The 16,411-nt window shown below is 40.1% G+C and overlaps 1 protein-coding gene across 3 annotated transcripts; it reads right to left on the bottom strand.

Annotated features, from left to right (window-relative positions):
• Nucleotides 1-1,193: 1,193 nt before the first annotated feature.
• On the bottom strand, nt 1,194-15,109 carry ogfrl1 (opioid growth factor receptor-like 1). 3 transcript variants are annotated; one of them, XM_052081124.1, is made up of 7 exons: nt 14,228-15,092; nt 11,462-11,548; nt 10,149-10,227; nt 9,937-10,015; nt 9,719-9,785; nt 8,727-8,872; nt 1,194-6,909 (listed from the first exon to the last, which is right to left on the bottom strand). In XM_052081124.1, the coding sequence occupies exons 1-7, from the start codon at nt 14,411-14,413 to the stop codon at nt 6,357-6,359; spliced, it is 1,197 nt and encodes a 398-aa protein (XP_051937084.1). In that variant the 5' UTR covers nt 14,414-15,092; the 3' UTR covers nt 1,194-6,356. The 3 variants fall into 3 exon arrangements, with proteins under 3 accessions (XP_051937084.1, XP_051937086.1, XP_051937085.1); XM_052081126.1 differs by lacking the exon at nt 11,462-11,548 and having other exon boundaries at nt 14,228-15,109; XM_052081125.1 differs by lacking the exon at nt 14,228-15,092 and having other exon boundaries at nt 10,149-10,469.
• Between the last annotated feature and the right edge of the window lie 1,302 nt (nt 15,110-16,411).

Genomic DNA, 16,411 nt, shown 5'->3' with positions numbered 1-16,411 from the left:
TTTATAATCCGGTGCGTCCAATATATGAAAAAAATTACAAAATAGGCCATTCATTGAAGGTGCGCATCATAATCCAGTGCGCCTTTTAGTGTGGAAAACACGGTCGCTTTCGGACTCACAGCACATGGCGATACCGGAGCGAATGAGGTTGTGTTTGCTGTCATGTCTTATTTCGCGGATCTGATTAATGACGTCATGCATAGAACAATACAGTCAATTTAGCGTAAAATGCTACAGATCGGCGGATTTCGAGACACACGATCAGTAAAGCCTACGTAAGATTCTCTCTGTCTCTCTCTCTCTCTGTCTCGTTGTCTCTTTTTCTACCACAGAGGGGACAAATGGGCTGCAAAGGTAAACACACGTAAACCAACTTGCGTTGAGGTTGTTTTCTCCTGAGCTTCCATGAAGGACTGGGAGCAAAAAGAATTCTTGTAAAATAACTGCTTAAGGTGCAGCAGTGTGGAGCACAGTGTACTGGCAAGGAAAAAAAGAAGACAGGAAGCACATGGAGATGCCATCTGTTGTTGGGCAACCTTTGAGAAGAAAGTGTCAATTTAGAGAGACATGGCATTTTCTTCCACAAACATGCACACACACATAAATGATGTCTGGGAACCAGCACGCATAAACCAAGTGGACAGTTTGTTCAATTTACTGAATAGAAAATATCATGAAATAATTCTAATGCAATGGAATTATAGGAGTTAGGTCGGATTTGCAAAATGTTGACCTTTCATGCATTTTCCTTTGCAAACCAACACGATGGATTTGAAATTAAAAAATCCAGGTGTGACTGAAGTGTAGACTTTGAACTTTGTTCTGAGAAGTTTCACAAAAATATGGAATGTGCAGTGTAGGAATAGATTTATTCCTGTATCATTCCAGAATTAGATTTTCAAAATGATTGATCTCACCATGTCCTTCATTCTGAACAAATTCTGTGAATTATTGGTGAGCATGTTCAGATAGATCCAATGTATTGTTTTTTGGGGATGTGGGGGGATAAATGGCCTTCTTAAAATAACAAACATATAATTTTTGGTAAATCACCAAAAATGAATATATACCGGGAAGTATAGGTCATCAATGAAGTTATCATTTGTCCAAGTTCCTGTGAGCACAAAAATATAGTTTTGTAAAAGTTTTTAAATATTCAAGGCTACTTGTTAAATACAGACTAAACTCACAACCACAAGGCCAATATTTTATTTCAGATTGTGCACATACATTTTGAGTTATTGTACCCTACATAGGCTTCTTAACACTGTAAAATTCAGGAAGTACTAATGTAACGATAGTGAAACATGGAATCATATTGATATAATGAGCCCATTACAAACTACACCAAGATGTTTCCTCCAGGCTTCATCAAAGATTATGAGATATATTTCTTTATTTAATTAAATTACTCATTCTGAATACACACAGATGCAAGATATATATATATATATATATATATATATATATATATATATATATATATATATATATATATATATATATATACACACACACACACACACACACACATACATACACACACACACCAATAAAATACAAAAGAGGCACTTAATAGTCTCTGTTACACACACTGGCATACCCACATTCTGTATATAGATAATACACACAGTATGCGAAAAAGTCTATTAGTTTAGCCCATGTGATCACATATTTTACCTGAAAAGTTTGTTTTACAATTTTATCAAATACATGGCTATGGAACAACCTTGTCAGCCAGAAGGAAGAACACGTCGGGAAGTAAATGAAGGCGTTTCATCTAAACAAACACAAGCATCTGTCAACTATTTGAAAGCGGTGTGATGCTAAGGCCTGTTGTGGCTGAGTAAAAGACAGGCTTTCAGTGGTGCTCTCTCATATTTCTCATAAAACCCACCAAAAGTGATGACCCTAACTTTATACACGATTACATTGAAATACTCAATAGAGGCTGATGTATAACACTAGTATCAGTCGAGTGTAAGGCGCTGCTCACTCAAACAAATACAAAAATGACAATTACGATGTTCATACCACTACAATAGAGTATTAAAGACTCACATTTATGGGCTCATAGTGCTCACACAATTCATTGTCACAGTCAGTTTGTCATATCGCCTTGCTTTAACCCTCTCATTGACAGTGGTTACTACAGTGGACAGCTTATCATGTTATCAGGTTACAGGGTGCATGAAAAGGTTAAACTGCCTTTGTGTATCCATCCTTGAAATGTAAATATATTAATTCATATACAGTATATAATGTATACGTTGCACTATTATTTACAGCAGTCTCAACAGCAGAACAGCAATGTGACGAAACCCGACTGCGCTTTTAACAGGAAGACAAAGATTATCAAAAAAGTTCAGCACACCATACATCATTCCACCAAGGCCTGTTATTTGCAGCCAGTTTGGTATCGAAGGCTTTCAGGTGACACAGGCAGCCATATTTGAATGTCACATGTTCTGCAAACCTTTATTGCTACCTTACAAAGGGCCAAACCGAAAAAAATAATAAACTTGCCAAATACTAATTGGGTAGTTCCATGAAAAATGTGCTCAAACCCTCCTTGTTGATGGTTGATGAAATGCATAAAAAGAGGCGGGTTTAATGTGTCACAAATGTTTTGCATAATAACTTTGAACGACTCCTGTCATGACAATGGTCTTGATCAACGTTCCCTGTAAGTTTGCGTGCGTCTGAGCATTTACACAAACTCCTTGAGTATTCCTTGGCCGATAGTGAGCAACATCAGACATGCATACGGCAGCCAAAACGGAAGATCATAAGTTACATGATGTGGCTATGTTACCAAAAAAATAAATAAAATCTACCAAAATAGAAGATATGATTGAATAGAGATTTCGGAGACAAACATCCCTCCATTTTCTCATTCACACGAGGGTCGTGGGCGTGCTGCCTTCAGGCAGTAGGCCCTGGTACACCCTAAACTGGCTGCTAGACAATCACACGACAAATAACTATTTGCACTCATAATCACATCTAGGTACACCCGGGGGCACGTCTGCATTGAGAGGTGGACGTGCTATTCAGTCTGCCACTGTTCCAACAGCTACATTGTCCATTCAAAAATAATGGAAAAAATGTCATTCAATAAAACACAAAAAATATTCGAGTCACCTGACCTCTCAAAGGTGCGAAAGCGCTTCATTTCAGGGGCTCGAAAACTGTGCCCATGCTTAGACTTCATCTTGTTCAATGGATTTTTATATACCGGTAATTCTAACTGACAATGTACAGTATAGTACAATATTGTGTCACATGTTGCCCACTCAGCATCTATTGCAGCCTGGTCTTCCTGGTAGGGGGATTTTCCAATCCGCGGCCCCTTCTCAAGGTTTCTTAACTCATTGAGTACCAGCCAATTCTAGACCAAGTCTGAAATGACGTTTAAAAACGTCTTTGGGAGTGAATGAGTTAAGCGTCCCCAGATGTTTTTTTTTGCACCTCTTGGGGGTTAAGGTCAGGGCAATAGTTGTCAACCTTGGACACGTGAAGCCCTTTGAGACTGTTTGTGATTCAGGGCTATATAAATAAATGTAACTTGACTTGACTGAATGGAGTGGTCACGTTTCGCATGCAGTTTCTCTTCAATGGTGAATGTGAGTGTATATGTCAGGGTATGTTTCAAACTACAGTACACCACTGGAGTTTGTACCCTCTGTCGCCCTACAGAAACTGGAAGCCAAGTGGGAATGGTGTGGTGTCCCGTTTGTAGATTTGAACTCTGGTGGAAATGCTCAATTGAATGCAGATATGGAACATCTGCGCATAGCGTCACTGCGTTTGAGGGTGAGAGCAGTGTGCAATTGCTCACGTGCGCAGCTTAGAGGGAACATTGGTCTTGATGTACCAAAACGTTGTCACGTGTCACTGCTTGTCAAACAGACTCAACTTTAATTTGAAAGGATTTTCAATACCGGTACTTCTCATTAATTATTCTCAATCTATATCTTTATTCTCTCAGGCTCATAATTCATTCTTGGAAATCATATTACTTCTACTCCTAATGATATGACTATTTGTGTATGTATTTTATTTTGAATGTAGCCCGAAATTGCATCGGAGTACAGCACCTGTAGTCACGTTAAGTATTATTGTATAGATTTTGAATGTACACTGGAAACTCCCATGGTAGCAGACTCGTTTGTTTTCTTTTCAGGCAAAAATTATATATCATATAGTATACCATTTGACAAAACAAACACTATTGATGAACGTGTTCTGAATTAACATTTGGAGATACTGTACAACACACTTTACAAATGATTAAAGATCAATAAACTGTTAATGTGTATAACTTTGATGGTTCACACTTGATTGTTCATTAGGGGATTAGGATTTCCGAATAGTTTAAGATGTGTATCATTGTCATTTGTAACACATTTACCAAGCTACTATTGTCAATCACAATAATATGAGTAGATCCTATCAGCCAGGCACTAAAAATTTGATGTTGCAGAAATACGAACAGTTTTAGGTTCATCAAGACTGGAACGCAGAATGTCTTTTAAATCACATGAAGTGTGGCCATTTTTTGTATCATTAACCTGCAGTTATTTATTGCATCGTTTTTTTTTTTTTTTTTTGAAAGACAGTAGTAAAATGCATGGCCCATCTTAAAAATCTACAAAACACTAGTGAGTCACATTAATATGTCTTTGCAGAAGCTATGCAATTATCTTAAAAGGAGCATTTCAATTTGTATGATTCAACTTGCACTTACTATTTTTACAGGGTCAGAACCTGAATTTACCATTACTCTACAATATGTATAATTGATTAGGCATTGCTATGTGATCCTAAACTACTGTGCATGATCTTTTTTGTTGTTTGACTGAGTTTGAAAAGTAGTCATAGAAAGGTTCTCCCTGAAATCTCACGTTGTTATACAAAGTAGGCTTCATCTTGGGTCCTGCAATGTGGGAGTCCACAAGAGTCCAAATGAAATGAATCAAAGCAACAATTTGAAATAAGTACCATTTTGATAAATAACAGACAAATATATTGCAAAACATTATAAAATATTGTCTTATTCTTCTTTAATATGTACCGTAATTACTATAATTTATGGGAATTAAATATCTCATAACAGTGATTTTAACATTGTCATCCATTTTTAATAACTTTTATTTTCCAAGATTTTATGACCCAAAAACGTTTTTTCACATAGTCAATTTTTCTTTTAAAATGTCATTTTTCCACAATGGCCTTTTTAATTCATCTTGCCATTTTTCAGCACAATGACATTTAAGTAATTGGCAATTGGCTGGTCCTTGAGACGGTCATATTTAATTGTAATAAAATGAGAAGAATTTGATATTAAAGAATACTGAGAACATATTTCAAAATAACAATAGCTTATTTAAAATTCCCTGGCCGTATTTTGGATTTGTCGGTTATTTGAAAATGTTGTTTTTTGATGTATTTAATTTTCACCCTTTTGGGCTGTCATCCTACTGTGGCTCCACTTTCGGGGTTTGATTAACTGTGGATCAGCATGACAAGCATCTACTTTTCAAGTGCCCCAAAACATCAGTAACCATGTTAGCCAATACTCCAACCCACACAAATAAAAGGCCATCTTTAGTCTTGTGTTCAAATGTCCCTGATTTGTGCCTCAACCATTTCACATGGTTTGGGTATTTAGTCCCACGTGTGGTCTTGTTTTCTTGTCCTGCCCTAGCCAACATTCTCTTGCTTGGCTTAAATCAGGGGTGACCAACTAGTCGATCTGGGCGGGGGTTCGTGTTATTGATATTATATATTTTTGTGCAAGTGTACACTGCACCCTAAGTATCCTATCACTTTCACAAAAAAGTAAAAAATAATCTAATAATCTAAAAAAAGCAGGTCACCTTTAACCGACGGGGGCGCGTGACCTCCCTCTCCGGAAGTTGTTCGCGGTCAACAGTCTGCAAATGCAGCTTGCAATCAGAGATGTTGCGTTTTTCTTTTTTTTCTGATTCAGTTTGTTCGTCTACACTTCATCGATCGCACTGGTAAGGAATGGCGTGTGCGCATGCACACGTGTATGCGTGCCCATGCGGTGATGACCAATCGCGAAAGTTGGTTGGCTTGAAAAGTCGATCTTCGGTCAAAAAAGGTTGGGCAACCCTGGCTAAAATTAATCAACAGCTAATATATGTTTATCCTAAGCCCTTAAGATTTTTTCCGCTAACAACAAGTAATACAATAAACTGTTTTGCCTTAATTTACTTTCCTATTGTATAGGGTCCTAAAAACCTCAAGAACAAGCATTGTTTTCTTCACGTGAATATGTCTACTTTACTCTTAAAAGCCAGTTTCAGTCAAAGGAGACAACTGGCATCTTACAAAGGAACAGACCCACTGTAATTATTCCTCTCCAGCATCATCATAAATACTCCCTCTGGTCCATCCATGCTGGAGCCCAGCGGTGTGTATGCATTCAGACTCTCTGCATCCACATCCTGGCAAACTGTGGCATCGTGGTAAGACACAAATGTCCCGCTACATCCAGATGCAGGGATGAAGCTCGTCTCCCCCCCTCTCCTCTGAGGTTCAGGTGTGGGAGCAGGAGCTCGGATCCCACTGCTCCCAGCCCCCACACTAGCACCAACATCTCCACTTTTGGGTTTGGATCTCTTAGGTGGCGGACCCCAGAGGAAGGCGTGAGCAGGCTTGTAGTGCTGGCGGGCGTAGCGCAGCAGGTGTCTGCGGGCGGCTGGCCGACGGATGGTGTATACGAAGTATTCCAGTATGCTGTGCTGCATGTTGGGAAGCGTGTTGCGATGTAGCGACTCCTCCAAGAACAGGCGGACCAATGGAGCTTTGAAGGCCTCGTAGCCGAGCTCGCCCAGCGACTTCAGAATGCGAGTGATGCGCAGGTAGTTGTGCTGTGACCTTCACAAAATAAAACATTAGTGAAAATTAGTTCATGTGATGCAAAAAGTGTTTCCGCTAAAGACAGTAGCATAGTACCGTATTGGCCCAAATATAAGACAGTGTTTTTTGCATTGAAATAAGACTGAAAAAGTGGGGGTCGTCTTATATTCGGGGTCTAGACATTATACCCATTCACAACGCTAGATGGCGCCAGATATCATTGAAGCGAATGCCGAACTTGACTCCCCAGGCCAAAGTCAACCCCTGTCACGAAGAATAAAAATAAAAATAGTGGTAGCACGAAGAAGTAAAATAAAAATAGTGGTGAGAAGGAAAAGAGAAGAAAATAATAGAAGAGATAGCAGAAAATGGAGAAACGTAGCGACAATCTGGAGAAAAAGTGGGTCGAAGATTAACCGGCACATGAGAAATTATGATCTAATTTACATTTCAAAAACCAGAAGCCATTCATTTAAGAATGTGATTGCACTTTAATTTACATATTTAGAGGTTCAGATATTAAGATTTGAATTCAGCAAAATAACATGCTTTTTCTCTCAAATATATTATTGTAATCATTTGTTTCAGATGTACTGTAATTATTTTCTGTATAAATATTAATTGGGTGTTCAAAAAGTCTTTTTTCAAACTTGAGTCTTGAAAAAGAGGGGGTCGTCTTATAATCAGGGCCGTCTTATATTCGGGCCAATACAGTACATACACTTCCCAGAAGTGCAGTCAGATTGTATAGATCAGTGGTATCCCAACCACCAGTTCGCACAAACAAATTGAAAAAAGTAAGAATAAATACTAGTAGTGGAAGATCGTACGGGAATATACTTCAACCAGTTCCTTTTGCCAGTCCGTGAAAAAAATCTGGTAATTCCCAGCTGCCTTTGGGCAGTAGGCGGGATATCCCCTGAACTGGTTGCCAGCCAATCGCAGGGCATACTGAGCTGAACAACCATCCGTGCTTACATTTACCAGTGAGTGTTCCATTAACCTGCCACTCATGTTTTTGGGATGTGGGAGGAATTACCTGGAGAAAACCCCCGTAGTCACGGAGAGAACATGCCAACTCCACACAGGAAGGCCGAGGCTGTATTTTCTGTCTTTTCTGTCTTATTACGTAACTAATAAACTTTTACCGAGGATAGCTCTTCCTCTCAGCTGGCGAATGCACTCACATCGTCCATCATTTCCGGTCTTCATAACTGTCTTTGTTCGTGTGTATTATTTTCATCCCAGTGACTGAAGTGGTTGAATAGTTTGCCGTTCGAAGTTAGTCACTCTCCACTGTAACACGGTTCCATGTGACAAGTGCAATAATCACATGAGCGCTTATTTTGGTGTTTTGACCCCGCATTTCAATAGCTTGGCTATTAGCATAGCTTCCTATCATTCTCCCCAGCTTCCCTTTGTCTTCATCATATAACCAATGACAGAAGTACAGCTTTTTCGCCGCTGTGGAGGCGATGATTAATGACGTGCGCTTTGTTGACATGGGATGTAAAGCAAACTTTTGCCGTCGCATCAGGTTTACCCTTATTAGCTATCCATCCATGGCTCGTAGGTAGTAGAGATTTTGCAAAATGGTGTGCAGCGAGCATTGCACACTGCGAGGTGAAGCGGGTGTACAATTTGGCCATTTCTATGACCCTGAGGAGTGCGTACAAAAGGCAAAAGTGCAAAGACATAAACAACATGCATTACTGCAATTCAACAGTAGGGTCTAAATCTCTATCTCCGGACAAAACCTAATGTTAAATATAACGTCTGAACTGCACACCATCAGTGTCAATGATGTTCAAGTAAGAAATCATTTGTTTACTGACTCATTAAGGTGATGGAAGCGCTCCTGCCAGTTGGAAGAACGAGCAACATTTCCGCTCTTATCGAGTAGTTTGATGCCGTAGAAGTCCAACATCAGGGAATAAGCCGCCAAGAACCTGCGCTTGGCTTCTCGAGTGCTTTGGAATTCCTGTAAGGAGACATTAATAGTGGTTAAAAGTGGCCATTTACATGTATCTGGATGTCGTAGTGATGTTCATGATCGCCATTAAATCACAAACACAGAGAAATATTTTGAGGGACTTGGGGTTTTTTTTGCAGCAAAAGCTACATTTCTTGAGTAAGAGAAAACTGGAGACCACATGTGCCCGACTGCGGTCTTGGATGGTTATCAGGCTCCTGCAGAGCTTTCCGCTGACACCCATGCTGTAGACCAGCGGTGGCCAACCCGCGGCTCGCGAGCCGCATGCAGCTCTTTGGCTGGTTCCATGCGGCTCCTGGGCTTTCACACGACAATTGTCGAAAATGCTTCGGCGATGGCGCTGCCATTCAAACAATGGTGCTCAATACACAGAACGTACTATGTCAGCCTATTATCAATCCCGTTACTTAATTGACATGGAGGGCAACCAATCAGATGACTGAATCACTGCTCGTGCGCAGACAACGGCACTAAGTGCTGAGCTAGTCAGCGAATTGTTTTTAGGGCAGGGGTGCCCAATACGTCAATCGCAATCAACCAAGAGCCAGCAGACTGGTCCCAGGGCGACCGAGAGCTGTGGGAGGAGGAAATGGGGGGCAAAAAAAACCCCGATTTATGTGTTTGTGTCTTAAGGTTTTATTTATGTTTGGGCGCTCCGGCTGTTGCTCGTTGTGGCATGCATGCATATGTGCGCGAGTGCATGGTCGTGTGTGTGGGGGGCTCTTTGCAGTAACACAGTAAAAAAATTGGCTCTTAGTCTCTGCCTGGTTGGCCACCCCTGCTGTAGACATACAGCTGTTCCGTGTAGTGTTAGTGAAGTTGTGTGTGTCTTACTTTAATCTCATCCTGAGTCAGTTCATGTGCGTAGAAGTTTAGCCCTTGTTCTCGTAATGGGAACAGCCTTCCATCCAGCAGTTGAAGAAAAAACACAACAACAAAATTGTTCATCAATAAAGTACAGAATATCAGGAATAATGCCATCTAATGAAACCTTTCTGGGGAGTTACAGTTTCAATAGTGCCATACATGGCAACATACAATGTCTTTCTTACCACTGAATGTAGGTGTGATTGTGCTCCAGCTTGTCATAATCACCTCTCCACCTTGTCAAAATTTCTTCGATGTAGATACCTAATGAGACAACGTACGCTAGCTATAAACTGACAGACATTTAGCTATCAGTGGGGAATCACTTCACTCTCTTCTCTCGACACAAGCAAAAGGTCTTGTACAAATACTGTATTCGAATATGTTTTTGGCTCACCGTCAGGTACAAGTGGGATCTTGTTCAGGTAGAAACGTAGGTTACGGTACTCATTGGGTTGCCGGGACTTTTTGTAACTCTGCACACACACATACACAAAAGAAGAAAAAAGCAAAAAAGAAACCTGAGGCAAAAGCGACTTTGTTATATTCCCACTCTGCACACTCAGTGTGTACCTCAGACAAAGCCAAACTGTGAGATCAAACAAGTAGAGTTGTGCTTGTGTTTGTTCAGGCAGCTTTATGGTCCATCGAGGATGATGAACCATTACGCAGACTCTCACCAATAATGTAATGATTTCTTCTGTGGCCGCAAATACCGCTGTACAAAAATTTGAGGAAGGTTGTATCATAATCTCTCTCTCTCTCTCTCAAATTCATGTATGAATACCATATATATATATACTGGTATATATTTTAAGGGTGCACCGATCACAATTTTCTGGCTGATCCCTGATCCTTAACAAGTGACCCAGCGATCTCAATTTTTCCAGTACAGTCAGTATTCTGGCCCATGTATTTTGGTCTTGGCATTGACGCTGCGTGTGCACTCCGCATTCACCGACTCACAACTGTTGTATCCGGCTTATTGATGCCGTAAAGCAGAAAATCTGTGACCACAAGCAGAGTATTGGAGTGACGAAAATTTGTTGAAGCTCCAGCTTCAGTTAAATTTCCGCTGTGATTCAGGTTTCAAGGTTATAAACAATGATGAGGGAGTGCAAACATTTACTGTCTGTAAGCATTGCTGGAAACATGTACCCGGCTAAGATGTGTGGTTTGGTTACTTCATGAAAACGCTCAACCCGTTTAACAGTAAGATTATGCCTCAAGTATATTGATTGGTCATGCCTGTATAGTAAGGTAAAGTGAATTGACACACATACAATCCAACTGTTTTTTCGGGAGAAGGAATTGTATGCTTGTATGCTTAAAACCTTTTTGAGTTTTTGTCAACGAGAACTAGACTCAAACTGTCACGAATAAGAAAGACTAAAATGTTACTAAAACTAAAAGAGATTAATTCCCCCAAAACTAAGATTAAATCTACAATGCCAAAAACAACACTGTAAGTGTTGTTGTGATACCGCATGCTTTTTGTTGTGAAATCTCGTGTGACTAAAAAGCATTTTTTGGATTGGATTAAATCTGCAACGTTGTGATGCCTTTTGCTTGCAAGTTGAAATGGCAGCAAAACTAGTGGCTGACTGTCACCCACTTATGAAAACTTGTTGCAGAACCCCACAAACTGAGCAACAGTTTAGTCCAGTTCACCCACGTCTTTGGCACATAACTATTTGTGTCTGCAGTTACCGGATAGCAGTGGCGGTATTTGTACAAGTCTCTGGCAGCGTAGAAACTCCTTTTCATCTTTGGTAGAAACTCTGGAGAATCAGTCAGCTGCCGGAAGAAGAAAGAGAGAAATGCTATTGAATCATATAAAACAAGGCCATATAGTTTCCAAAAGAGAAGTGCGATATCTTATTCAAGTGTCAACTGGCTGTAATAGACGCATTACCATTGCCTTGTAAATTGAGCAATATTGTCAAGCAAGCAATAATGACTAGAATAAAATCATCTTGATCCAGATCCATTTTTAAATTGACTATACACGTACTTAGACTATACAATGACACAGTGGAGGACCGGTTCGCACATCCGCCCCACAGTGCGGAGTTCAAGAGTTCAAATCCAGGCCCTGGCCTTCCTGTGTGGAGTTTGTATGATCTCTCCCTGCCTGTGTGGGTTTCCTCCTATGTTCCAAAAACCTGCATGGCAGGTTAGTGAAAACTCTGAATTGTCCCTAGGTGTGAGTGTGAGCGCGGATGGTTGTTCGTCTCTGTGTGCCCTGCGATTGGCTGGCAACCGGTTCAGGATGTCCCCTGCTTACTGCACGAAGACAGCTAAAATAGACTCCAACACGCCCATGACTCTCATGAGGATAAGCGGATTAGAAAATGGATGGATGGTTGTGTTAATTTGTGCATAATTTAAGAATGGAAACTGTAAGTTAATGATGGTTATATAAGAGCAGCTGCTGGCTGGTGCAATATGCCGCCATTTAAATATGATCCGAATCGTCAACTAATGACGATCACTGTCAATGATTAGTCGACTAGCAAAATAATCTATTTACTGAAGCCAAGACAAAAGGAGCTGACAAATGCTGATTATGCCTACCAGCTCCACGAGCATCTTGCTGTATTTGTGTAATTGATCATTTGTATTTTTTGTTGAGCTGAAAATGATCTTCCGGAAATGACAAACCAGAAATTACACATTTTACCCAGAAATAGTGTGAGCGTGCCCATTTGTCTTTCAATTGTAAAAAGTGAAGTAACATTATTATTTTGTGGTTCTGTCAGAAAATTTTTATACATTAATTACATCTTCCAAAGACTCCATATTTTTTACCCATTGGCTGGCATTCAAAACAGGATAAATATGTTTGAAATGCACAGTTGGGATGTGGGGGCTTGGAATAGCGGACGTCACAGCAAAGTGATTGCCCGGTTGTTGTAATGTCGATTTCCAGCCAAGGGGGGCGATAGAAGCTTTGCACTGCGGCTTTCAGACGGCAAAAAAGAGCATCCAAATTGGCTTATCTGTCTCAATTTTTATTATTCAAATAAAGATATCCCAACATTAAAACTGCTGCTCGGCATTATAGGATAGATTATCTATCTATCTATCTATCTATCTATCTATCTATCTATCTATCTATCTATCTATCTATCTATCTATCTATCTATCTATCTATCTATCTATCTATCTATCAAGAGAGAGAGATCGATCGATATAGTGTATAGGGAGGGAAAGAGAGAAATACATTTAAATACGTTTCTCTCTCCACCTCTCTCAGTGATTCATTGACCATTTTAGATATTTATTTTGGTATGGCACTCACTCATTTTAGTGTGTTTATTTAATATAATACATTTAAATGTGTTATATTAAATACACACATTAAAATCTAATAATTTAAATATCCGCTGAGTGAGTAGCATACCAAAATAAATATCTAAAATGGTCAATGAATCACTGTGACATGGTGCAACATTTAAGAAGTAAAATTAGAGAGCTAAATTCCACTTGAAATACCAACCTTGTTATGACAGTGTGTTTGCCTGGAAGCCATGTTATTAGTAAGGGCCTTTGCATAGGGTGCCACTTCATGAGCATGCATGCTTCAAGTTTCGACCATGTGATATAGCTTCTCTTGGTCAATGAATTCCCCCTAATCCCATTCATGTCGTTCACATATGAACAAATAGTTGCCATACAACTGACCAATTCTCGAAAGTTGCAGCTTGAATGAAAAAAAAGCATTTGTGTGGAAGCCCAAAACTTGTGTGGATGTGGGTTTCTAATACAGGAGCTGAGGAAATGTCATTTTTATACTGTTTGGCCTACTGCCATTTTTCTTTCAAATCAGCACAGACATTTTGCTGGGTGACATTTAAATGTCTCTTCCACGGTGTAAGAGGCAATGTAAAGGTGATGCTGAAATGTACTGTATTGGAAAATGAAAATGTGTTTTTAAATTGTAAATTATAGTTCCCTCTGACCGTGTCAACCAAAACTGGGCATTATTAATTTTGCAAGGAAAGAGTATTCTGGACCACAGCAAATATGGGGTATATTTATTTTGTGCAGGCAATCATAATTCTGTCTGATTGGTGTCAGTCTGTCCACTTGACATTTGAAGAAATAAACGGCCGCATCCCATCACAAAAAAGTAGCCTTCCACAACTACTGTTACGATTAGTTCTATACAGTAGAGTATTGTAATTGTAATGTGAACAGTTTTGGAGATCGTTCGTAGTCATGTGAGGCTGTCATGCAGTAATAGGTTTCATGCAGCCTACATTAGCGACAAGTAAGTGCTGCTGGCTTTTATTTAACATTACGTGAAGCGAATAGATAAATGGGTTAAAGTTCACAACATAGGAGTATTGCTGTCAAGAATAAGAGTCATCTTAGAATTACGTAATGTCGAGGTGAAAGATAATTTGCCCTTTCTTGTGCCTTGGTCTGCCCCCAAACGCGACCACCCAGCGAAAGCTGCCTCCCCCGTACCTTCGGGGACAAGTCTCCATTGTTTCCGGCGGGCCACTCGCTCTCCGCCGGGCTCACGCTATCAGAGATGCCGCTGTCGTCTTCCGCCGCAGGTTCGTCGCTCTCCGAGTCCGATCCCCACGTCGAGTCGCATTCTTCCACGGTGCTCGGCTCCTTGAATCGCCAGTTGCCCAACAAATTTCCCATTTAAGACACGCTGCGCCCGCTCCCCTCAAAGGGTTCCCCTCACCTAATATTACATGATTAAGATGAAAATTTTGTCGAACGCTGTCGAGCGTCGCCGACTTGCTCTATCTTCGACCCTATTCGGTGCGTAAATGACAAGGACAAAAGATTTTAAGCCTAGCAACGAGGATGCGTGTTGATGAGGGCTGGCTTTTGCAAATATTGCCCAATAGGAATAGGACTCGGAAGAACTACAATAAATCAGGTTATATTTGATGTGTGACTGACTTCCATACCCATAATAAAATAACTGCTTTGCCTTTGTATTTTGTAATTCCAAGTGGCTTCTATGTGGTTTTCATCACCAGCATTTTAATTGGTTTTGCGTCATTGTCTACACAAAGTAAACGTATTCCAAATATTATTTTTCTTCATGTGTGAAATATTTAGAAATAATGTAAAGATGTATATTGCACAGCCTGCACACACAAAAAAGTACGGGTAAAACTGCGCAACCTCAACGGCAGGAAAAAACACGGGAAAAATTGTATAACCTATATAACTATTATGCTAAAGCAGTGTGATACAATTTCCAATCCATCTTGCTGCGAAAGGATTCCTTTCCATCATTCAACCGTCTCTTGTGTGTAGCATTAATCACCCCCTTTTACCGTAGCCTTCCAGTTACAGCAGCATCAGAACGAAACTGTACCACGTGACTGTAGAGTCAGCCAGCATAGCGAAAGGAAGCGACTACTACCCAACCCCCAACCACTATTTGAGATGTTGCCATTCAAAGAAAAACAGGGATACACTTCTACTCCCTGCAAAGACTTACTGAGCCAAAATTGTCTCTGTATTTTTTTCTTATCCTACACTACACCATCATGGATAATACTGCTGACTTAACCTTAGTCCAAAAGATATTTATGATCATCATCCATTGGGAAGCCACTTAAATCAAGGTTAATGCTAAAAACCGAAAAGCCAGATGACACATCTAAAAAATCGAAGTTTGGACTCTGACTTGGCCACACCATGTGCTTCATTAATTAATATATTTTTGTGAGCCATTCAAAGGACTTGCTGGCATGTTTCACGTTACTAGAGGGAGCAAGCTGAGAAGCAGACATTCGATTGCAGTCTAATCTGGTAAACTGCAGAGTCTGACATCACCGCTGTTTACAAATTTTTGAAAGGGTATACTACAATCCCATTGAATCCCACCAAATGGAATTGTTACATTTAAAAAATGTTACATCCTTGAATGGCATCGTGCCCCATGTTTCAAGAATCATATTGAATCGTCTTTTGTGTACAGAGCTGCTCTCCTTCACGGACCTTCAGAACATACTTTTAATAGTTAGGATTTGCATCTGAAATAGTTCTCTATTTACTTCTTACATTACATAGTTGTTGCACCGCAACTGTTTTGTAATAACAGCATTTTTAAATGTTTCTTTTTCTCATTCACTCTGTACAGCACCAAAAGAAAACACAAGAATGCATAAACAATTTCCTCATGTCAAATGAAACTGGGAAGTTTGGTAATTAGTGTTCACGCTATGGGCAAATAGTATGGGAAATTGATGTGCAGCTTGTTTTCCATCTCTCCCTGCAAACAGTACTGTATAGGAAATTGATGCCATCCTTGTTTTCTGTCTCTGGCTGCTGCAACACACCTGATCATTTGAATAGGTGTGAGCATGAATGGTTGCTTGTCTATGTGCCCTGTGATTGGCTGGCAACCAGTTCAGGGTGCCCCCTCCCACCCCCCAAAGACAGCTGGGATAGGCTCCAGTATGCCCCGCAACTCTTGTGAGGATAAGTGGATCAGAAAATGGATGGTTGGATGGATGAATATTGGTATGTTACATGAACAATTTATGTAACATTTGACTATGTATTTTTCAACATGTTTATTTTTCACATTTTATAATACCCTGTTAGGTGCATGTTCTACCCTCTCTAAATTGTCTGATGAACAAGGTGCAAGCTAACACGATTGTCTTTAAACCA

Source organism: Hippocampus zosterae, chromosome 11 (assembly GCF_025434085.1).
Source record: "Hippocampus zosterae strain Florida chromosome 11, ASM2543408v3, whole genome shotgun sequence".
Classification (NCBI taxonomy): Eukaryota; Metazoa; Chordata; class Actinopteri; order Syngnathiformes; family Syngnathidae; genus Hippocampus; species Hippocampus zosterae.
The sequence above is the reverse complement of the archived record's forward strand: the minus strand, read 5'-3'. Positions and strand labels throughout refer to the sequence as shown.

Coding starts and splice junctions, on each gene's coding strand:
- ogfrl1 (XM_052081124.1), bottom strand. CDS start 14,413: ATGGGAAATTTGTTGGGCAACTGGCGATTCAAGGAGCCGAGCACCGTG. Junction 11,549..14,227: donor ATGGAGACTTGTCCCCGAAG/GTACGGGGGAGG, acceptor TTCTTCCGGCAG/CTGACTGATTCTCCAGAGTT. Junction 8,873..9,718: donor TGACTCAGGATGAGATTAAA/GTAAGACACACA, acceptor GTCTCCTTACAG/GAATTCCAAAGCACTCGAGA.